Genomic DNA, 25,239 nt, shown 5'->3' on the forward strand with positions numbered 1-25,239 from the left:
CCATTTACAAGCATGGTTTTGGTAATCTATTTCTACACGCTCACAACAAAACTTTAAAAGAAAAGTTAATTACAGCTAGTTACGCACTAATATAGTTATAAATAGTGTGGAGACGTAGCTTATGTATATAGGAGAGGTGTACAGCTACGGCAAGATTCGCTTGCAGAGTAAATGTCAAAAATTCTAATAAAAATGAAAAGACAACGCATTTAATAATATCTAGATATGGAATTTGAATAAAATAGTCTTGTAGACTTACCTGTAATTTGATTTCTAAATTTTGCTGTCTGCAATATTCGTCTGTCTATTCCAGGGATCCTTAAAATATTATTCATATGCCGCTCGTTATAATAAAATTGAGAAATATATATCACGATCCGCCAGACTATTTGATTATAGTACTCATATATCATGATATGGTGTAAGTATAATCGCGTACATATTATATTACGATAAGAAGTGAAATTATTTTTCTTTGAAAGAAAATTGTAATATGAATATTTTATAAATCAGTGGCAATGAGTGACTGTTGAAAGTAACTAGCTGTGGTAGATAGCTGAAAAAAGTTCAATGAAAACCATATTTACAGCACCTACTTGAATTTATATTATATTAAAAAAAATATATATTTAACCCCTTTATGATAGATATTATACGAAAAAAAAGACGACGGGCATTAAAATAAATATTTAAAAAAAAGTAAGGTCTAACCGCAATTCGAACTCGGGCTAGAAGATTAGGTGGCCATTCGATATAATTAGCATGCTATTTAAATGTGCTAATTAAAAAGTATCTATCTACTCAGCAGTCAATGTGTTTTAATCGAGTTATCACTAGATGCTATATTTGGATGTGAAGCATCGGTAATTGTTTACGCCTGGGAGTATCTCAAGAACAGATGCCCAAAACTGAGGTCACCACGCACTCAAATGTGCTTTGACTGAGTTTACAGAAACTTTCTAATAAAGAGAGAGGAGCACAGAGAATTAACAAAAAGAAACGATTATAGTTAATTTAAATATAATATGTAAAAACAAAGCTAAAACAATACAAACATGCTAAATAAACTATGTGAAGAGGCTGATCTTCACGTCCGCAATGAGATGCCGCATTTTTAAAAAAGCATTTTGACTTCGAGACTATTTGGCATCGAGTTCAGCGCGCCTAAATGAATGTATATAATATTACTTCGCTTTAAGCATTAGGCTTAAATATCTACAGCCTCAGGTCACGTGATAGTATGGAACTGGTTTTGACATTGTACGTTTGTATTTCTTACAATACGTGTGTATGTGTTGTATGCGTAAAATGTTACTTTATTACTTAGAACTTTTTTTAAATAATTGTTATAGTCTTTTAAATAGTGATATAGCTGGTTACGTGTTAAGTTAGAGCCATGTATGTGTCTGTCTGGTTATGCAAGCGGATAATCAATTTATAATACATACCTACAGATGTTGTTGGTAAATTACATATTTTTATAGATCATATAATAATGACGTTATTAATTATTACAATGACAAAATATTTTTCTTGAGAAGGTACGCTTTAAATAAATACCTAGTATGTAGTCTTTGTCACTGTATAATTAGTTTTCGCTTTAAGTGCCGAGTTATTTAATAAACTATAATATTTATGTTTTATAACATAAAAACACGTATTATCTGGTTGGGCCAAATATGGTGGCCGTCATCCTTTATTTTCCACCTACCTCACATCCTTATTTATTATTGTCACAAGACCAGGCAAACAGCAATTACGGGTCATGGCATGACCGTGATTGCAAATAATATTCAGTTACTCCAAGGCAGCCGAGCGCGTAGATTCGTTAAGGGGGGACATGCTCAGCAGAAGTAAGGAGTAAGATCATGGTAACGCGCGTGTTTGAACATGTACAGTTTAAAAATAAATCGGTTAGGTACATGTTCAAACACGCGCGTTAACATGATCTTACTCCCTACTTCATTTATCGTTTGTCAATTTATGGCTACGGCCGTATGTTGTAGCTTATCCAATGGGAAACGCCAATAGAAATGGCGTATTTCAAAAAAATACTACCTTTTTATTAGGACAATAATTATTATAAAGCAAACATTATTCGTAAAATGTTTATGACATTTGAATTGTCAAAGACATAGCTTATAATCAGTAACTTTAAAATTATCTTTAAATGTGTAAATCTTGCCCATTTTTTGAAAAATAAAATGATTAATTCTTGTCAAATTTGGGATCACAGAGATTATCAATATAATTTTTTATTGTAAATATTTCACTATAATAATGTCGACATAAATTTTACTAATGGTTTTATTAAAGCTTTTAAAAATAATTAATATAAAAAATCTTAACACCACTTCACATGGAGGTACTGAAATATGACTATATTCTAAAACATCAGAGCGAGAGGTTTAAAAGATTACTATTTTATGTAATAAAAATACTTTATGCAGTCATCAAATGTTTAAAATAAATAAATATAAAGAATAATAAGGTTTCAAAATTATGTAAATAGATTATCTACAACGTTTAAGGAATATCCAGGATCATGCTTTGAAAATAGCATAAAAGCTTCATTTTGACGTACGCTGAGCATATGGGCCGTTAAAGTAATTGCGTTATATATATATACGATATGAACGAGGCCGCGTTAAGAGGGGGCTCAATAGAAGGAGATTGAAATATAAACTAGTATAAAAAGGACATCGGCGTCGTTAGGACGTTAATTTAGATCGATATTTTCGCAAAAATCACTAATCATCGGAGATTTTATTTAAAAAAAAAATATATATATTATTGGTATTGTCGGCCGTCTTACACATTATTATTTGATAAACAACTGCACGTGTCCGCCGATCAGAAAACAGGGCTGTCGAAATATTATATGGATTAATATTTTTAAAATGTTAATTTCGTCATAGTTTTTAATCAAACCTGTAAGTACATACTGATAACTTGGGTGGATATCGTAGCAAACATACTATTGATATATCTACGGATATATTATTATTATTACCTAATTCAAATTGAGCATAGGTTGATATTCAAATATTATTATAGTATGTTTATGATTTCGAGAAAATAATACGATGGTATATAATCCATATCAATTATTTGAAAACATTACATTTGCATGTATATGTATAATGAAAAGGTCAGATACCTGTTAAATTTGCAAGATATCAAAATTTGTATATACTTACCGAAATGAAGAATGACATTCATGAGTGAGCACGGCTCAAAGCTTGGAAAATGTGTTTTTTTCAATTTGAAAATATTTTAATTGTGTATTATTTTATTACAGATTCATAATAAATTATATAACTAATAGAACATAATGTTTTTTTCTATGAATAAAAAAGACTGGACGGAACATATTGTGTCACGGCAATCAAGAAAGACCGGAAAATATGGCCAACAATGCATGATACACAAACATAAAATACACAAAATTACCTATTTAAGTTTACCGCACACGTGCAGACCACGCGATATTTGTTTACGCAAAGTCGTCGCTTTTCAAAATGGCGAATTTGGTTGCCAGTTTTTATGGCGATGAATCAGTATGTTCCTTCCTGTCTTTTTTATTCGTAGGTTTGTTTACTATGTACAACAAGAAATTTCCATTTATAAAATCGGAAATGAGTTTTGGAATATAATGCAACTAAAACTGAAAAAATTCTATCATGGGTGTTTACTTCTTGAATTAGTTGACCCCAGAAATAACAGGTCCATTCCACTACGTGAACCACAGTGGATATTATGCCGGGTCCACATTGGCAACATGTCGCCGGCAACCTCGTTAAATTTTACGATAAGTATGATAATTATCGTAAAATTTATCGAGGTTGTCGCGCGACATGTTGCCAGTGTGGACCCGGCATTAGATGTACAAAACTTGAATAAAATATATTATAAATAAAATTTAAAAAGTACAAAATAATTAATTGCGTCGACAGCCCTGGCGTCATTTTTTATACGCCCGCCAGTCGGATGGACTAATAAAAAAATAATGTGTCTAGTGACTGTATGTCAATAATTATTTTAGGCACTCATGATATAAATTATTTCGCCCATTGGCTTTACATAAAATAATGGTACTACCTACCACTTGATTCACTAGTATAAAAGTGAAGTTGCGCAGGCAATAAAAAGTCACTTTCTTTTTATAATAGGCAGACACTAAATTCTACGTTTTAAAAAATATGCATTAGAATTAAACAATACCTATTATTTTTAATACGTAGGTCCTACACACTATTCATTAGTAATGTTTTTTGGATAGCACATCAAATAAAAATGTAGGTAGATATGTATTTCAACATCCTTCGTATGTTTAGTTCTCGGACAATTTCAGGTTAAAAAGTTATTAATATATTATTAAGTTTATATCGTGGCTAACACATAATCAAAAAAGTTATCATATCCATCATATCAGTTGCAATACTTCCCACCAAAGAACTGATAAACATATTGAATTTAGTAACATTTATTAGAAAGTACTATTTTTTGGTCACCCCATAGCTTCACTTCACAAGCTTCACTTGGAGGGAGTTTATTGAGACAAACATTGGCGGCAACCTTTTTATATTAACTAGTAGACCAGTTATTATGGACCACATGTAAAAAAATCATATTTTCAATTCTCAAAGCCGATTCTGTAGAGCGTCCCCTTAATTACAGAGTGATTCATAGAAAATGCATCTGTTTGACCTTCAATGCGCTAAATTTGATACAGTTTGAGCGAACGTCGCGTCTATCATTCATCCCAAAAAAAGTGAAACCGTGAGAGTGAATTTCTGAACCTGTGTAAACCCCCCCCCCTAGATCCATAATCCACTAGCAGCTCCAAAATGAGACATGAAAAGAGTCGTAGGAAGAAGGGCTGTATAGTACAACCTAGATTTGCCTTATACTTCGTGGCTGGACTGTTAAAGAGTGATGGAATTTTGCATGGAAGCAAGCCTTAATATCTCAAAATATTCAAGCCAATCAGTATTTAATAGGAGACATGCCTCTAATACGTCGATGGGCGCATATATATGAATTTCGTAGACAGTATATTGGCAAGATTTTCTAACTTGCCGTCTAGAAGCATAAAAATGTATACACCAAAAAAAAAAATAGGCGGTCGATAGGTATGACAGTCAGTCAGGCGATCAGACGATATTATGAAAATAATATGATACAATTTTATTATACTTACTTACAAATTTCGCTATCTGAATTCTTCTAACGTCTTGTCTCCCTGCAGGTTTTTATTCACATTCACAATATTTAAAAACAATCTATTTATTCAATTGGCTAAGATAGAATAAAAATCAAACAGATAAATTAATATTAAGTATATTATTACAAAATAAATATAATTATTAATAATTAACTATTTTTTTATTAGATTTAAGACTGTGACATTCTAATTATTGAAAATACCTACATCATTTTAAAAACTATATTTAGAATTCTACATTCTTGAATTTTGTGAATTATTCGTTGAATAAAAAAAATGGTCAATTAAAAATTATTAGCAAGCTCCAGTAAGTTACAATAAAATATCTTGGAGTGATTCGTGACGTCAGTTAGTAATTAAAGTATATCTACTTTGATTTAAAATACAACAACCGATCTTCAATTCAGAAATCATTCAATTTAGAAAGCGCTTCAGTGAGTATTAAAAGCCATTAGGTAAAATTTGTCGTAATTAAATATGACTCCTTTGGCATTGTAGTCAATATGCGTGGGAGCGATACCCGAGAGACGCAGGTTCGATTCCTGGGAGGTGTCTTATAAATATTAATAATCAACTATTTTTTTTATTCAACGAATGATTCACAAGATTTAAGAATGTTACATTCTAATTATTGGATATACATAATTTTGAAAACACATCTGAGATCTTTTTTCAAAAAGATTTTTTCAATTGGTTATAAGTTATAATTTATTTTCGGTCGTTTAGCGGAGATATTTTATCGTAATCTTACGTAAGTCCATCTTATCTTTCCATGAGAAATATTGCAAGCGAAATAGGTAGGTACGAGGCATTTTATCAGTTACCTTCTATCTAGATTATAGACTAGGGATCAAAATTATACGTATTTTGTAAACAGCACGACTAGGAACTGTTTTTAAAGTTCACAAATGTTTTACAGAGTCTACAAAATGAACAAGGGCCTCAAGCAAACGGTTGTTGTAATGAATGCAAAATTAAAATGCCATTTGAAAGTGACAGCTGAGGCAGCCATTTTGAATGGCGCGTAACGTCAGATTGCTTACGTCACAAACAGTGCTATACGTTATATGATGGAAAATCGGTTAAATAGCTTATAAAGAATTTGGGAATCTCATACATATGGCCCTCAGCGTTTTCAAAATTATGTATGTTAGATAAATTAATAGTAAGTATATGATTACAAAATACATATACATATTAATGTATTGTCCAAGAGATTCGAAATTCTTTCTCGTTCTTGAAATTTATCGTAATTTCGATGTTTTTTTGTACATTGGTGTAAACAAATTAAATATATTATTATATTGTTTTCGCGCTCATTGAAGAAATATGAATCCTTCCACAATTATTTCTACTGACGATGTTGAATGTTTTTTTTCCATTGGATTTTCTACTTATTTTGCTTAAATTTAATATTCAAAATACAATTAATAATAATACCAAGGTATGCTATGAAATTTGTTCTAATAAAACGGTTATAGAAAAGTGGTATGAAACATATTGTTTAATATTGCATTGTAATGTCTCATTATTTTAATCGTCATGGTAATATAATATTTATTATAAAATTTTCTACATTGAAAGAAAAATAATAAATAATCCTCGCTTAGTAATGTCAGACATAACAACATTAATAAAATATTCTAATGCAGAACAAGTGATATCGTAGAGTCATAAAATGCCTTTTAGAGATCTGTTTCAAGGCAACGAATATGAGCAAATGTAAACAAAAACCAATCTCTTTAACTGAAAAACCCCGGCTTCCTTATGCCGTTATTATTTTTCGATATGGCTTTTTTATGTCCTTGCTTTTTAAATAACGTTATATGGAAAGTTAATAATGTGAGAGAGCCATCTTAAATATTACTTCCAAAAACTACATTAAGAGCTTTTATATTTTTCGTGAAATATTTTTAATAAATGAAAATTTAAACTGTCCTATACGTATGACTGTGGAAAAATGAAAAACATCGAGGATTTATTTCTGTCAACCACTTTCTACGTCTCCATAACTGTTATAAAGAGATTTTTAATGTGGTGAAATGAATATTAGATACTCTTCAAAGTTTTGCCGAAAATTTCCTTGGAACAAACTCCCAAGTTAATTTTTTCTTAGGTGCATTTCATTACGTATTCTGAGTTGAAACTGAAATGAGTGAAAACTACGCCTCAGTTTAAAATGCGTGTATTTACATTGTTTCTTTCTAGGAATCACACGGCAGGCCGTGAGTTATGCAATACGAATCAAGTGATACGATGAGGTTACGTGGGCTTCCCCGTGGTAAATTTGAACGACTTTCACGTAAGTGTATTCTATTACCTATTCTGAGTTAATCTATTATAGTAATGAATTAATCAATACGATGGCAAGGGAAACTATTCCTCAGTTTAAAACGTGGGGACTTACATCGTCTCTTTCTCAAAATTATACGGCAGGCCGTGGGTGATACAATACGAATCAAGTGATACTACGGGTCACGTGAGCTTCCTCGTGGTTAATTTGAACAACTTTCTCGTAAGTGTATTCTAATGCCTATTCTGAGTTAATCTATTATGGTAATGAATTTATCAATACGATTGCAAGGGAAGCTACTCCTCGGTTTAAAACGTGCGGACTTACATCATTTCTTTTTTGCAATTCTACGGTAGGCCGTGAACGATACAATATACGATGTAATACGATATAAGACAAAGTCACGTCGGTTTCCTCATGGTTAATTTGAACGACTTTCACGTAAGGTGGTTAAGAAAATAAAAATTAGAATGGTAAATGCTTCCCTTTCAAAATCTCAATGAAATAATTCCAACTTAATTATGGGTCGGGTCTATGATGTGATCGACCATAATTTAAAAGTGTTGGAAATGCCTAATATAATATAATAGCTTGACTGAGGTTAAAATAAGGTTAGTTAATAAATGATAAACTTGGACCATAAGACTAGGGTGACTTCAGGGATCAGTTTTAAGAAAGGTGGCATGAATTTTCGTAGTACCTGCCGGTTCGTAAAATCGGCACCTTGACGACGCGTTGACCATATCTGATAATATATAAGCATACATTTTCTATGGTAAAATAAGAAGAACATTGTATTCTTAAATAACCTAATTTATAACTTTTGTATTTATTTTCTAAAACACCCGTGAGGTAAATAAAACACAACAGCTCTCAAAAATATTAAATATTTCCGAAATAATGGCGAAATTCTGAGTAGGTACAATCACTTGCCTTGGGTCTTTTTCGAAAATTTTAATATTTAGCAACGCTTCCGGAGAAAATATGGAAACGATTTCTTGTAGCATTATATTTAAAAAATACATATTTTATTAATAATAATTTGTTCGGTTATAAAATGTAATTATGAATCGTGAAGATATTAATATCACACATAAGTACCTACCTATCGTTAAAAATATACGTAGATATAGAAATAAATCAAAACGTTCGAAGAAAAGTATATTCAATATCGAGAAATAACTCCATTTGATCTGGTAAAAAATTTGTATTGGTAAAAAAATCGCTAGACGTCATATTAATCAATCAGATCTGAAGCAATATTATATTTGCATGAATTTACGTATGTACAATATATTATATTAAATTATATAGTATTATAATATAATTTATTATGAGGAAGGTACGCTGAGTATTGTAAATTCATAGAAAATTGAAGACACAACAAGAATACTAAATGATAAAAATATTATTGAAGGCAGCTTCTAGAAGCACAGAATTTCGTAAAATCAATTGTTTTATTGCGTAATACTGCAAGCCACACTCGGTCTTAATCAAGCGTATTGTGAAGCCTTACGTTTGGGTATGAAGCATCAGCAGTTTTTAAGCGTGGGAAGGTCTCAGGAGAAGATACCCAAGACTAAGTTCACCACGCACTTAAGTGTACTTTGTCTGAGACTTTTTAAATAAAAGTGCCCATTGGAGAGTGGAGAATATTGAATTAACAAAAAAAAAGATTCTAATTAATAAATATATAATACAAATAACAATATGGGCAAACAAAACTATGTGAAGAGATCTTCACGTCCGCAATAAGACGCCGCAAGTATTTTAAGCACAATCAAATTGGCCTTTGTGGCGACCAGGTTGGGTGGCCCGATAGTCCCGACAGCTGGTAGGACAGATTTGAGCATCTCTTCTCTTTCGGACTACATTCTCGGACATTATCAGAGGATGTGGGATGCATCCTGCAGTTATCTGCCACATGTACAGGTCGGGTGACGTGTAAAATAAATCTTTAATCATAGTGTGTACGTTATGCAAATATCGCGGCATATCTGGCTCAGTTAGTCCACGGTGGGTATCAGCACCGTCAACACGCACACTTACAAGTCATACAAAGTTGTCCTATGTTGTTACTTATATCATGTTAAACTATCGTCTTATATAGTATAATCAACTCAAATATAAAGATATCAAGAATTTACACGTGTTTCACCGATGAACTATCAAACAATCCCACATATATATTATTTTGGTCAACTCAACACTTATTTTGTACATCAACTCCCAGAATCCTGAGTAAATAGTGGTAACAAAGGCAAGGCTATTATTTATCTCCCTCTTCAGAATCATAGCAATAACAAGTTTGTAGACTTGTAGAAAAAGATATTTAAAAAAAATACGTTACCATGATGACGAGATCTCCAGCCAGGGGGCCTGTGGCTGCCAAGGTGAGAGCCCCGGGAGGTCTCGTGGCTCTGATGGCCGCTCCGGCCAGGACTGCCGCTGGACCCTCTGCTGCACCGGCTCCTGCACGCAAAAGGTTTTCCGGCTCTGCCCTAAAATATAAATTAAATTACCACATTATGGTCACAATAGTCAAGATCTATTCCATATAATCAAAAATAGATTTCAAGTTATACACATTTTTACTTTCTAGAAAAATTATGTTTTTTAAATTAAATATAAAATAATTACAAGATAAAAAGAAGTTTTTTTTATACAACGTTTTTAAATTTTCTGTTGAATTATTATGCTCAATATGCTCAAACTTGTACTTGATATGAAGTAAATAAAAAACAAACAAACAAACAAATATAGAATACTGAAATGTCATTTTGACATTTCATTTTGATTTTCATAGTAACGCACGTATATATTAACAATTCAGTTGCTAGGACCACCCCCTTAGCAACTTATAACAGTCTTTTACTTTTTACGGATTTTTCTGAAATAACTTTCCATACAAAACAGAATTAACTGAAAATGAATTCAATTCTACTTAAGGATGGCTAAAAGTATTAAAAAAATGCATTGGCATCGTGTTCTGATATATTCTAAAAGTTTCAAATGTCTAGCTAGTAGGGAAGTTAGTTAAAAATCGATTGCAAGATTTGTACTGGACAAACAACCACCGGACAAACAAGAATATGAGCTAATAAAAACGTTGTAATAACTATGAATGATTCGAAAATATTTGAAAAAACTTATTAAACTACATTTTATCGATAACACTATCCATATAAATACTATGACCTAATAAAAATCGGACACATTTTATATAGATTTTTTAAATTATATGTGCTTAAAATATATTAGTAAGTATTAAAATATTTAATAATTAAATATGAATTACTTATCAGAAACATGTATAAAATATCTCCAATAAATTCATGAGTAAATCGAGATTCAGGCTCCAATCCGAAAAGATGTACATATATATGAGGATTATGAATAGTGTGAGGGTAGAGAATGAAAATGACAATAATCAGAGAGGGTTGCGAGCAAGAAATGAATTACCCGTTTATTTATCTTCCCACATAAAAATTTTAATACAGAATGTTATTATAAACTCAAGATAGGAAGATTTCGCAGATAAGAAATTCACTACTATAAGTAGGTAGCAAGAAGTGCTGACGCGATACTATTAAAAATTACATAATTGAGTGACGTGTAGTGATTTTAATGAACGTCTCGGAGAGATTGATTGAGAGAGTGTCTGAAAGTACATGTTTGTATAGCATATTAATAGATTGAAAAAATGCATAATACCGCCTGTACACATGCATGGAATTACTGTCGGCAATTGTGCTTATATTAAACTGTCATGAAAATAACTGTTTACACGTAAAACTGCTGGGTGTCTCTCCAATCTCATTCTTCAAGAGTAAGCGAGGCGCGATGTTGTCATTTTATACTACTATCTGACAGGTCGTATTGAAAATCGGAGCTCAAAATGAGTAGTTCGTTTTTTTACTGGCATGTTCGACCCTATCGCTCTACTGCGGAGGCGCAGATCGAAAACCTACTTGCGCGCTGAAATTTGGAGCCTTCCAAACTTGTTTGATTCATGCACACAATCTCGCCAACTGCAGGATAATACATGTTTCCCCATACATTTTCTTACTGTGAACAGTGAATCTATGCACGTGTAAACGGGGTATAATGTTACTATTTTGAAATGACAATGAAATGCATGTTTGAGTGGTCAGGTCTGTTTTGTTTCGTAAATTGTAAATAAATATGAATACCACTTTTGCTAAATCAGCTGTCTCTTGAAATTTAATTGACCTACATAAATGACTTGACATAATTGATTCCAGAAGACTTACGCTCGTGAATTTTCATTAAGTAGTTTCAATTATTGTAGAGATGATGCTATGAGTATAATATACATTTGTGACAACTGATAATAACTTTAAAAAGTCTGCCTCAAAATACTATGATAACGACTTGTTGGACCCACAGTATGGGCATTTGTGATGTCCTATTCACCTTCTCTCATTAGCATCTCTTCAACCATTAACACTAGTTAAGCGAGTTTCTAACAATGAATTCCTTCAATAAACATTTTTTTTATTTAATGAATAATTTACAATAAATGTAATCTTCTTTTATTGGAGACACATAATTTTAAAATACTAAGCGAATCAGAAAACGCTCCAGAGGTATTATAAAAATCTATAGTTAACTTCATCGCAATAAGATATGACACGTATACCTTAATGGACGTAAATTCTGGGGGGGGGGAGCGCAGGTTCGAATCCTACTGGATGTATTTTCTAGTGGTTATATTAAATGTCAGTGTTTTAAAATTCTGTATGATGAATTCTTTCATTAAAGTTTTTGAAATATAATTTAGGATCCACATGCTATTCAAAGAGGATTTCTTAATAGGCGAGGTGAAAACAGCCCTGTTGAGGTTTGGGTTAGGTCTCCCGAGATATAATGTCAACAAAAATACAATTTGTATGAGTATCACACCTGTGTTGTAGCAACTGCGCTTGGTCATTAAAGGTCCTCGCCATCATTCTGTATAGCCTCTTGGACTTATCTCTGACTGCCAGATGAAAGAGGGAGTGTGCCACAATCTGGTTGGTCTCCGGTGAAGAATGGAAGGTCACACGGACTCTCACATGACGAGAGCTTCTTGGTAAGTTTACCAGTCTAGTCAGGTCTGTTAAAAAAACATTTTTTTTAAATGGAGGTACCTAACCAATATCCTCAATTTTGTCACTGACAACATAACTAGGGATTGCAATACCGAATGAAAATGTCAATACCGGTTTTTCGGCATTTATTTCTGAATACCGGTATATCTTAACATAAAAAAACAGAAGTTGGTGCTTATCAATAAATATAGCTAGTAAAATCTTTTTAAAACATTATTTTATAGAAAAAACCTACATACCTACATTTATTATGTTGACATTTAAAAATATGTATTCATCATAATTGTAGAACTAGTGATTTTTTACAAATAATTTGAATATATTGATAATTTTAACTAAACCCTCAAAAGTTCATTGTGTGCAAATAAGTCCTGGCTGCAGGAAAAGCATATTAAATTCAACGCTTGCACAGTCATCAATTAATAATTATAAAATAATTGAATATTTATATTTGATGAAATTTGTTTTATTATTTTTTCACCTCTGTTGGATTCACTCAATATATTTGCATTTTAGCAGCACATAACTTACAATTCATTTTCAAAAACGAAAACGAATGTGCTTTCTTAATACCGAAAATTCCGGTATTTTGGATTTTTAAAACCAGTATTGATAAATAATGGAATACCGGTTTTGAAATACTGGTATTGCAATCCCTAAACATAACATTACATTTTTAAATTACTGTTATTAACAAAATACTTGATAATAATATGGTTGATATTGTTATTTTGACCTTACCTTTTTTGATAGTCTTAGCAAATTTCAAATTGGTGTTCGTGCACGTATCGTCCCTCCCACCGCATACCCCACAAGAGTCCTCTGCAAGGGTGGAATTTTCAATCCCATCACAGCCCAGCCTGTGGCAATTACCCTAAAATTAAAGCCTTATCAGCCGATATTCATCTACGGTAGAAATTCAAAGTGATAATAATAAATTTTATCGTACGAGAATCGTAAAATTATGATTATCCTGTATGGGAGTGGGTACTTAATTATTTTAGTTGTAAATAATCAAATTTAGAACATTTCCAATTTAGTTATTGAAAACGTTATCTAGGTATTGAATTCATTGTTCGCGCGCTAGTTTTCCACTATAATTCTTATTCTTCACACATGCAAAAAAGGCTTGGTATAAATGCATGTTTTTGTATAAAGTGTGATGGTGTTTATCTTTGACTAGGGCATTTAATTAACCGGTTAAAAATACTATTCGATTGCAGTTTTTTTTAATATAATAAACCGATTACAGGTTTAAGCCGTCAGAATTTTTAAAAATATTTTCCATGTAAGTATAAGTATTTATGATATAAAAACCTTTCATTTTCAGCAAAAGCAACATATGATTTCTCATAAAATAAGCAAATGGAATAAATATTCTGTGAGTAACAAAGTGCACATGGGTTATGAACTAATCTAAGTAGGAGTTGTGAAATTCTATTTGCATTCGTAAAAGGATTAATAGTTGCCACTGTGCTAGAGTATCTCTCAGCAATAATAATAAAGAACAGTTAATTTGTCAGGTAGTAAACAAATTTAAAAGGTCATATGTTATTTTTATCATACCGTGGTATATAGTTAGTTATTGATGTGTCTTATTACATAACTAATTCTATTTTTGTTACTAAAAAATAAGCATTTACCCTCCACGAATTCGGTCAGTTGACCGCGTAAAATTACCCAGTTTTCAGTCAATTTATAAGCACGCAATTACCCGGTTTTAACCGGTTTCAGATTAAACCGGTTCGGACGCTCTAATTGAGATTTTAGAACTGTCTACGTTATTATATGAAACGACTAGTACTTCTACAACAACGCTTAACTGTCTTTGTGCATATTTTGTAACAGCTATGTTGTTTCGCGCACATGAGACAAAGTCCGGGTGGCTTGCCGGACAAGAAGCCCAACTAAGTCGTAGATTTTTTAGCGCAAGTTAGATTCCTGGTGGACAGCACTTTTTTGTATAATATCTATTGGTACTGTTCGGTTATCAGGAATACAGCGGAAAACACATTTTGAAAATAGCCGATAAACTGGATTATTTGTTAGGTTAACCTAACTAAACCTTACCTTACCTAACCTAACCTAACCCAACCTAAACTAACAAATAATCCAGTATATCAGGTATTTTCAAAATGTGTTTTCCGCTGTATTCCTGATAACCGAACAGTACCTATCTATTTTATTGCATTATATTTTTTTTTAGTAAAATATCTTTTATAATGTAAAATATAATATTTGAGCAGAAAAATATTAAAGATGAAATCGTCTCACAGCCTATCTTCCTTCAACAGGGATCCCAATCCATACCAGCGCTGGTATGAATTAGGGCTCTACCAGCATCAGTCGTAGTCAGAATTATTTTTGGCAAAGTGATTCTAGGTTATTTCCTTTTGTCTCGTTTCTCTGTTATCTAGGTATTTCTTACGATATGGGTGATTGAATGAATACAGAAATAGATAGCCGTTGAAATATAATATACTTACGTTACACCTGTAATTTAATTTAGTAATAATTAGTAATGGTTCCACTTAACGTAGTGGCTTTATACTTAGCATATAATAATATTTAGAGAAATAGATACTAGGGCATCCCTATTCATTTAGCTATTTCCTGAAATTTATTTTATGTATGCCAGTGATACTTAATTAATAATTACTATTTTTATTGTTTTAATTTATACAATTTTTCAAAATAATATACTTAGTGAAATGATGAATCAAACATTTCAATACTGTATAAATATATTTCATGGAGAGAGAAAAATGTAATTTGCCAGAAGCGACATTCGAACCGACTGGTTGACGGTTTCAGAAGCTGTCATTTGTTGATAACTTACATTAATACAGATGTGGTGCTCGTTGTCATAAGAGCAAGGAGTTCCATCAGGTAACAGTTCACCGCTCCTCATCACTTCGCCAGAATCCCATTTTATGCACACAACTCTGCAAAGCATATCCTCTGAAATAAATAAATAAAAAAAAAACTTATACACCTATTATAACAAAATATAAACATTGCATTGGCAAGCTACAAATTAAAAACATATACAGAGAACACACCAGAAATATGACATGTATATAAAATCTTTCGTTAAAGCGTTAGGGTTGGTTTTTTCCTCTCACAACTAAAACGTGTATTTTCCATACACTAAAAAGTAATTACTAGTAGTCGTCTGCGTTTATTTATAGATATTTTTGAAGTTATACTACTTTATGCGTATTTGTTAAATCAGATCAGAGTGTATTTTTGGCGTGTGACATGTAACACATAATTTATATTTTCACACACAAATAAACGCACTCGATTGGATTCGAACCATCGATTGTTCGGTTATCAGCCGAACGCACTACCATTACGCAACAGTATGATACTTTAATCGTGACTATTATTATATACAGTATAATATTATAGTTTAGAATTGTTCCATTGCCTAGGCAGCGAATTTATTATTGTCAGCCATTTGCAATTCCTTACGTAAAGAAACTATTAAACGTCATAGTGGCAATTGTTACTTTAAAAATAAGAACAACGATAAATAATTATATAATTTAGTAATATAAGTTAAAGTGTATAGAAATAAACCAACGGCGGTCCAATAAGCGGTCCTTTTTCTTGAATGTGCAATTTAACAAAATAATTAGGAGCTAGTCGAAGTATCTAGGTTATCACAAGTTTTGTTTTTGTTTTGTTACGCCAAAGAAGTATAACTTCTAATGCGCGTACATAAGTACACACACCGATTTTTTTTTAAATTACGGAACTTTTAAAAATACACAATTAGTCGTATTTGTTTTCAAATTTGACTAAAACATCTCTTGCACCATGACTTGCACAAGGCTTAATATTTATTTTAGAGATATATTTGGTAAGGAAGAATATTATGAAATAACCTATCGACTGGTTTTCGTAATTTTATATTTGAAAACAAAGATGTTTGGCCATTTTAATTTCAGTGAGACTGACCGAGTTTGAATGATTTTTTTCATATAAAATAATATATACTACAAAAATTTAAAATATTTTTATTACAATAAAAAATAAGTCGCATTGAAACTAAATACAACATTGTACCTACTTTGGCATATTATGCGACTATATATTAGCAAAATACATCTTACGTTATCTGAAGTCTTTCTCTTGTCAGACGTTTTGGAAATTAAATTATTTAACCAATACCTATGTCATTAATTATTGTTAAAACATCATTAATTTTGAGATTGCTTACAGTTTCACGTTTTGTTATTCCAAAAATAATTTACTTCATAATATTGCACCTTTTTTATTGGTTTAAAGGAGGAATTTAAAGTTTGAAACTCATCAATGAAACATATCAGTTTCGTAAATATTTTAAAACCAATAAAATGAAGCCATTGTTGTTTTTATTTAATAAAGCGCAATTTTTTTGTACCTAGTAGTTATTCCACTTTTAATCAATAGATTAGGATCAGTTTCGTCCAGAAAAGAAAACAACAATATAATGCAGTTTCACCATGAATTGACAGTTAACAACATAAAAGAAAAAAAATAAGCCATATTAAGATATAAACTTAGATGCAAAAGCAATTTGCAGATTTGGTTTGACGCCAACTGATAATAGTTTAGCTTTACCCTCACCTTCGTCCGTATCATACGGAAGCCAGTGTCCCGTAAGTCTGTTGCAGAATTCAGCTCTGGCATCTGAATCTGCTGACCCATCGCAATATTTCTCCTGGCGACACGGAAGAGCTTCCTCCGTTTCACCTACGCATTCATCGCCTCCTAGTTCAGGACTGAAAACAATAAATTACCCATCTATAAACTTTTAACTTAAAGTTGAGTTGCATACTGAAAGATGAAGCTTTCTTTGGTTGCCATGCATCAAACAACTCTTATAATTTTGTCATTTAAAATATTTAATGAATTTGGCAGGAATCATATTTACTGATCATAAACCGACCAAAAACCTCATAATTTCTTCTTGAACATGAGTAAATGCGATTTCTTTAGAGCGCAGTAAATATGAGGGGTGAATGTGATTAGTGTTACGATTGCTATTTCTTGACTGCATCGATTTTTTGGTCAGTGCAACGTTTTCTGTGAAAACTTCCAAACCTCACGGTGATGTGGTATGTTTATAGAATGGTTCTATACTTTATAAATTTTATCCGTGAGTACTTAATATTTTATTTTTTAATCTTAATATACTAATTATCTATTATCGGCATCTGACGTGTAAAAAATATTTCTATCGGAGAAGTATTTCCAATCCTGATTTTCCCATAATTGATTATTTTGTTATTAACACACTAATGTGCATATTAATTGAATTAACGTTAACATTGTAGACGTAAACAGCCATTATAATGGTTTTATTGTTTATTTATAACAGAATTAATGACAAAAAATATATAACTTATAAAAAGCTTCATTCTGGTTTTCTAAACTTAGATATATTATGTCATGTGTATATTATGTCGAGAGCAGCCTATTAATTACGAAATTGATTTGTAGCTAACTTAATCAGTAAACAACAAAACAAACAAAAAAAATTAAAAAATCAGTAAAAAGGGTTATTTTTACAACGTTTCTCTTAGCTCGCTTTCTTATTTGTCCGGTACAAATCTTGCAATCGATTTTTAACTAACTTCCCGACTAGCGACACATTTGAAACTTTTAAAATATATCAGAACACGATGCCAATGCATTTTTTTAATACTTTTAGCCATCTTTAAGTAGAATTGAATACATTTTCCGTTAATTCTGTTTTGTATGAAAAGTTATTTCGACACCATTATTGGTTGCTAAGGGTCTGGGGTCCTACAAACTAAATTATTAATATATACGTGCGTTACTATGGAAATCAATATGAGATGTCAAGTACAAATTTTTTGATCGTTTAAGCTAGTCAAGTCAAGTTTATATGGTTCAACAGAAAATTTAAAAACGTTGTATAGAAAAAGCTCTTTTTATCTTGTAATTATTTGCTTCATGTTCACACATAAAAGAACATTTTCTTCTACATCTTTGTTTTAAACTAAATAAGATAGTGTTTTAGTTTGAAAATAAATATGAATATATTATATGCGATTTTGGTAATACATAATAATATTATGGCAGAGTAGAATTTCGTGTAGAAAAAACATAACAGATTTGTAGCGGCATTGTTTCGACAGTGTCAGAATTAGCAAGTCATTTAACTATCGTAATCATCCCTTCTACAGTCAGCATTATTCTACACGCATACCATTATTTGATGAGATTCAACTACCTCGGGTTAGGTTATCGAAACGCTTGAACTTGCAATAATGCAGAGGCCAGCAGATTTTCTAATTGTAGACTACATCAACAATGACTCCCTTAATTTACCGAATATTTATATCAATCTTTCTTTGCACAGCATCTCATCCACCGAGCCTCGGACCTCGGACCAGTAACATAACTCTTGTAACATACTTTTGTACCGATTATTTACGCTGCAATAAAAACTCGCTTCTCCATTCATCTCTTCATTCTCTCAACTTCTAGTCACTTCCTACAGCGATCTAGTCCCTTTAAATATAAATATAATAATACGACTCTTAAACACTTGTATTTTTAAGGAAATAGCTAAATTATTGTAGTAAAGTAATGAGTCTTCGCTACCTACTGTTAATCACTCATATTCTCATATCTATTAATAATTAATCTAGTAACGCATCAAGCGTTTAATTGCATCTAATAAATACATTCATAGCAATATCTGACTACCTGTACCTCTTCGGGTTATGTAATAATATGGGTGGTTCAAAATAATTATGGATCAAGTCCATCAAAATGGATCCTGAGATATTTGGATCTAAAGTTAAAACTCCTTTTGTAAAATTCAGGAATGTTTTCACTGTATATACTTACCATATTTTGATATTACATGGATCAATAATTCATACAAATAGTCAAAACGTCAATTATATTCAGGCTTTATTAAGATTTGCAAATTAACGTTAGCAAATACCTCTTTATACTGCTGAAGGAACTGCCAAAATGGACATGATTCACATTCAATTTGATGTCTTATCAATGCTAGTATGTATTTCCATTTATGTGGAAAATTGTTGAGCTACGATTTTGATATTAACACACATTAATATATAATTCTGTTTTATTTAATCACTGAAATAAAAAAATGAATTTTATGAAAAATGGACTAGATCACCGCCATCTTTAGATTAATAAAGCCTAAGCATAACTTCTTGCACAAGCCACGAGTGGTCCATTTTTCAGCTGTCAAAATCAGATACCAGACTGCTTGACATATTGATTCGCCCTTTCTCGTTTCAAATTGAATTATAAAAAAATCTCAAATCAAATATATTAACTATCAGTATTATTTATAAATAATATACATTCCTGTTATTAATCAGCTGTTTTAGTCAGACTAGTCCTTCACACAAAAACAGGTGGTACCTAATATCGATTTTCAAAAAATATGTAGCATTGATCTATGCATTACATTTTTAGAAGGTGTGTTAATGCTAGTGTATTATTAATCATGTAACTCATCTACCCAAATAAAACCATTCCCTGTGTGAAACGACAGACGCGTGAGTATGAGCATTCTATAGAACAACGAAAGGTCATCCATAGACAACAACGGGAGGGGCGAAAAAAGTAAGACCAGTCGTTGTGAATGTATCGGTTTTCTACTTGAGTCGGTAATGACTTGATCCATAATTATTGTGAACTACCCATATATTACTCGACGTCCATAGAGATGTAAAAGGTGTTTCGGTTCTTCTTGGCAGATAAATAATTTTTCGATATTTTTATTTTATATACAATATCAGTGTAGTTAGTTATTTAATGATACGATACGTTGATACAATAATTACATAAATATCGATATCTTTCTGTCGAAACGATGTCAATATTAAATATTGATACTTTATTTTGATTTGACATCCCTTCTCGTGCTTACTAACCCTTGCCCTTTCGATTTATAGTATACTGTCGGTTTGTAGGTAATGGTAGTAAACGGTAGGTAGGTACCTAATAGGCTTACTGATTGCCTGTTAGTTAATCTCCTTTGAAAGAGGTCGCTCAAAGACGCAACCGCGGCCCGGAACTTGTCAATTCCGTACCAATAAATCGCCTATCAAAACCACGACACTGCTTATCTGGTACGTGTTAATTATTATTAATTTATTATTTATCAGTACGTTAAAGGGATTAACACAGCTAATAGATATTACATGTTTTAAATATAAGTGAATTTGTAGCCGTATAAAAATATATTGTACATACTCTGATAGCTACTGATGGCAGAAAAGAACATAAATTTTAGGGGTAGGTAATTGATAATAGGCACTTGATATTCCGTCGTATACATATTATTAGCACGTATATAATAATATAATATAGCAATTGTGTCGCTACATTTCAAAATCAGCCAAGTCTACCTTTAGGTATTTTTGACTTTTTTTTTGAATTGCTGAAGAACTACTGCTTTTTAACATTTCTGCATTATCAAAATGTGGTATTTATTAATTTTAAATATTCTATACTCGAAATAATATAAACTTTCATCCTTGTGACTGTGTATTTGAGAAAACAAACTGTTTTTCTCATATTCATCTATTATGGACTTGGCTGATTTTGAAATCTACTGACACAATTATACAGGTTATGAATTTTGTTAACTTATTGACCGAGAACACAACATGGTCTCTCGGCCTAAAAAAACAAGCCTCGCAAAGTCACATATTTTGATCAGCTAATAATAAAATTGTTAACACAGGTGGATAGCAACAGACCCTTTTCTCTCTTCCTGCCTAAAATCAAAGCACTTATGTTGGCGCTTTTCACAACTTGCTAAAAACACGTAAATTTAAAATAAAATCAAACTGAGTCAGCTTTGGTCAATCGTTTATAACTACAATAATATATCGATTCACAGGCATTGTTGATATATTATTACGATGGTAACAATACATATTTTGAGAACTCCCCAGAAACATACCCGTAATATAAAATATTGTATAAAATACGACGCCAGATAGGACATAAACCTGTATCCATTGGATTTCAGCAAATGTACTTTACCAATTGTGCTACGTGCGTCCTACTTAATTACGATGTAATTAATTAGTAGTCTGAAATAGCACATGTAACAGACAGATACCACGCGAATATTTAAGACAATGAACTGTAAATACACGTATTTTATTAAAAAAAAAACACACACATACAACGAAAGTACTTGAAAAAATATTTTCTCTCTCTCTTTAGAGTCGGTCTAAAAGCTTAGCGAACCTCGCTCATTCTCTACATATTCTATATCCCAGCAATCTCTCAAAAGCTCCTAGTGCATCCGGCTAAAGCTCGCATCTACGTAAACCAGTCATTTTGTATGAGGTATCTGATTCTAAGGGCCGTGAGGCATTGCCGAGATTTTCCTGTCAAGGCTTAGCGATGGCGTAATACGATTACTTGGTATCAGATGCCTAAGATTAGGTATTTATTTTATTACAATATAAAAATATTTTGCGTTATGAAACATTATATTATTTCCTAGTGAGTACTGGTAGTGTTTTTAAATTGCCAAGCATACCAAAGCTTTGAGTTTATTATAATAGAATTAAATTTAAATCTATCCAGAAAATGAGAAAGATATTTTTAATATAAAGTCGAGATAATAGTAAAAATGCACCACGCAGTAATATTGTATTGTAATATTAAAAGAGTTGCTATTTTGTTTTCATTCAAGTTTTATCCAAGCTCAGTATAATTAAATTCTTATATTAATATACTATAATACATCAGGAATGCTACAGTTACGGTAATTGCTTAAGGCAGTGGTGTTCAATCTGTGTGATCTGGTGCTCTGGGGTGCCGGAAGTTATTCGAAAAAAAATATAATTATGGAAAGTTAGCCGAGGGTACTTGATGGAATTTGAATTTAAATTATAATTTAATTGAGTTTTGTACTAAGTCATTTTTTGCGACACAGGTTTCGCCTTTTTGCATCTTCAGGTACTAACTACTTTTGCACTTACTCAACTAGTTTTTTTCACATGGTTTGAAAATTGTGTAGAGAATACTGGGCTTAGACATTTCACTGCTTAGTATTTTACGGTAACTAATAAAGACTAATACATATTATGTTTGGGCAAAATAAATGTTTCTAATTTCCTTCTTAAGGGCCCACATGCTCAGCGAATATCCAGGGTTATGCTCTGAAAATACCATAAAAGCTCCATTTTGACCTACGCTGAGCATGTGGGCCGTTAATGGCATAACATTTACGGTGGTACAATATACTCACATGTCACACCGTAGCGATTCCATTACACATCAGTGTTAAAATATTAGTACCTACAATATAGCTTGTCAATTATTCGGGAACACGAATATCATTGTCGTTTTCCTTCCATGGATTATTGTTAGACATAAAATTTATATTCATAAAAAGTAGGATACTATATTATTTGAAATCATGTAATATAGAATTTTGTTATCTATATAAGGTCTCACACCCACGTTGGCCGCGCCGCTTAAGCGTTGTCCTATTGCCTCGTGGGTCTCATGTTCTATTTCTGGGTCTCACAAGTACACATATTATTTTTCTATTTGTGTATAAGTCAGAGTATGGACCTAATAGGTTGAGCAAGTGGCTGACATCCATTTATCGTAAAAACAAAATCTGTCAAAACCTCCACTCTGTGGAGGCCCATAAGATCCTATTAAGATCGGACATGGTCGAAAGAAAGAAGATATAAAGTCTTGTTGTGCACGAGAGAATAAACAATCATTTCCACAAGTGACATCCTATGAAATTGGACTATAGTGCTATAAATACCTGCAGAAGAACTTCAGTGTATGCTTGGACCATCTTCGACGACACACAATATAGATAAAAGTATTCTTAAAATCTATCTTCTACTAAGTATTCATAGTAAAGTAAGTATGTTGACAAGGATATAACTTAAAGAATTTTCAGGCTTTTTTGATAAATATTTCGATGCGTGAATAATTTCATAAAATAAACCATATTATAATTAACTTCTGTAGACTTAATAAAGTACAACATCAAAATTATTACAATTAATCTTCTTACCGTGGCGAATCACATTTTCTGACACGTCTCCGAACTCCATATCCACAACTCCTGGAGCAGGCAGACCACGGAGACCAAGGACTCCATCCCCCGGACCTGGCTTTAGGCATGCGACTTCCGAGTCGAGAGTCAACAAATTGACAGTATCCATCCACACACCACTAAAAATTAAACAAGAAATACTATTTTTAAAGCAATATAAATGTTTTTCGAAAAATTCACTGCCGACAATTCGTTTCTAAGCAATTCACCACCGAGGTAAATCATTGCGCCTACAATTTATTCATAGCCAACAATTCACCGCCTGTACATAGTTATAGTTATAGTTAATATTATTAATTGACAAATACACTATATATTATTTTTAAATATAGTTGAATAAACCCATTACACTTCTTCAAACTAGTCTCTGTACTCAAGTCCAACTCGACATAAATAATGATGTTACATATTTGAGTATTTTTTTAAAATTAAAAAATGTGAACATCGTTGGATTTTTTCAAATCAAATGATAATTTGACACTCAGCTGTGAAGAAATTATTTGGTAATGGTTAAGAATTTTCTTCAAGAAAGAACTTTTGAACAGATTAGCAGCAAAAATATATTTTTTCGCCTGCGACACGTTTATTTATATATCCTTTGAAATATTTAGGAAATTTCTTTATGTTCTACAACATAATTTGTGTCGCTACATTTCAAAATCAGCCAAGTCCACCTTTAGGTATTTTTGACTTTTTTGTGAATTGCTGAAGAACTGCTGCTTTCCAACATTTCTGCATTATCAAAATGTGGAATTTATTAATTTTAAATATTCTATACATGAAATAATATAAACTTTCACCCTTGTGACTGTGTATTTGAGAAAACAAGAAGCTGTTTTTCTCTTATTCATCTATTATGGACTTGGCTGATTTTGAAATCTAGCGACACATTTTAAAAAGATTGTGTGATTAAAATACATGTAGTAGGTTTTATATACAGTTATTTTGCTGATAATAAGTATTGAATTAATCGACGGTTGCTTAGACTCAATAAAATGTACCTTGTCAAATCCACATTGAGTTCCTTCTACTGGTGGACCCTTCTTAGTGATACAATACAGTGAAGAGTTCTGGTTTCCACACCAAAGATGTGTACACGGCTCGATGAGTTCAAACGATTTACACAATGAGTACCTAAAAAATTACATAATATAATCAATCTTTCAAAAAAACTTATGTTGTATTGTGTAATATTTACTCATTGATTCTATATATAGCAGTGGCAAAGGGTGCCTGTTGAATGCATATAAGCTATTGTAGGTAACTGAAAAAAGAGGCAACCATAGTATGTACTGGACTTAGTTGAATATTTGAAGCGTTTATACAAACCCGTAGTATATACATTAGATACATACTATTAATACATACAGTAGGCAAAGTGAAGTACAGTGAATAAAAAATAAATAAAGCTAATTTTATTAAATTCCCAACATGTTACCTAGTTACATTGCTTACCCGTAATGACATTTTAATGCGTTTACTGTATACG

The 25,239-nt window shown here is 31.8% G+C and overlaps 1 protein-coding gene across 1 annotated transcript in view; it reads right to left on the reverse strand.

Annotated features, from left to right (window-relative positions):
• Positions 1–25,239, reverse strand: part of LOC147078985 (A disintegrin and metalloproteinase with thrombospondin motifs 1-like) — a 76,007-nt gene that overhangs the window by 32,330 nt on the left and 18,438 nt on the right. Inside the window, exons 7-13 of the mRNA XM_085952203.1 lie at positions 24,752–24,884; positions 23,709–23,869; positions 17,252–17,406; positions 15,474–15,595; positions 13,376–13,508; positions 12,447–12,639; positions 9,871–10,021 (exon numbers count right to left, since the gene is read on the reverse strand). Of these exons, the coding sequence (XP_085808329.1) occupies positions 9,871–10,021; positions 12,447–12,639; positions 13,376–13,508; positions 15,474–15,595; positions 17,252–17,406; positions 23,709–23,869; positions 24,752–24,884 (1,048 nt within the window). The remainder of the gene's footprint in view (positions 1–9,870; positions 10,022–12,446; positions 12,640–13,375; positions 13,509–15,473; positions 15,596–17,251; positions 17,407–23,708; positions 23,870–24,751; positions 24,885–25,239) is intronic.

The sequence above is a fragment of the Rhyacophila brunnea genome, unplaced genomic scaffold (genome assembly GCF_057557595.1).
Source record: "Rhyacophila brunnea isolate RB1 unplaced genomic scaffold, BYU_Rbru_1.0 scaffold_10, whole genome shotgun sequence".
Classification (NCBI taxonomy): domain Eukaryota; kingdom Metazoa; phylum Arthropoda; class Insecta; order Trichoptera; family Rhyacophilidae; genus Rhyacophila; species Rhyacophila brunnea.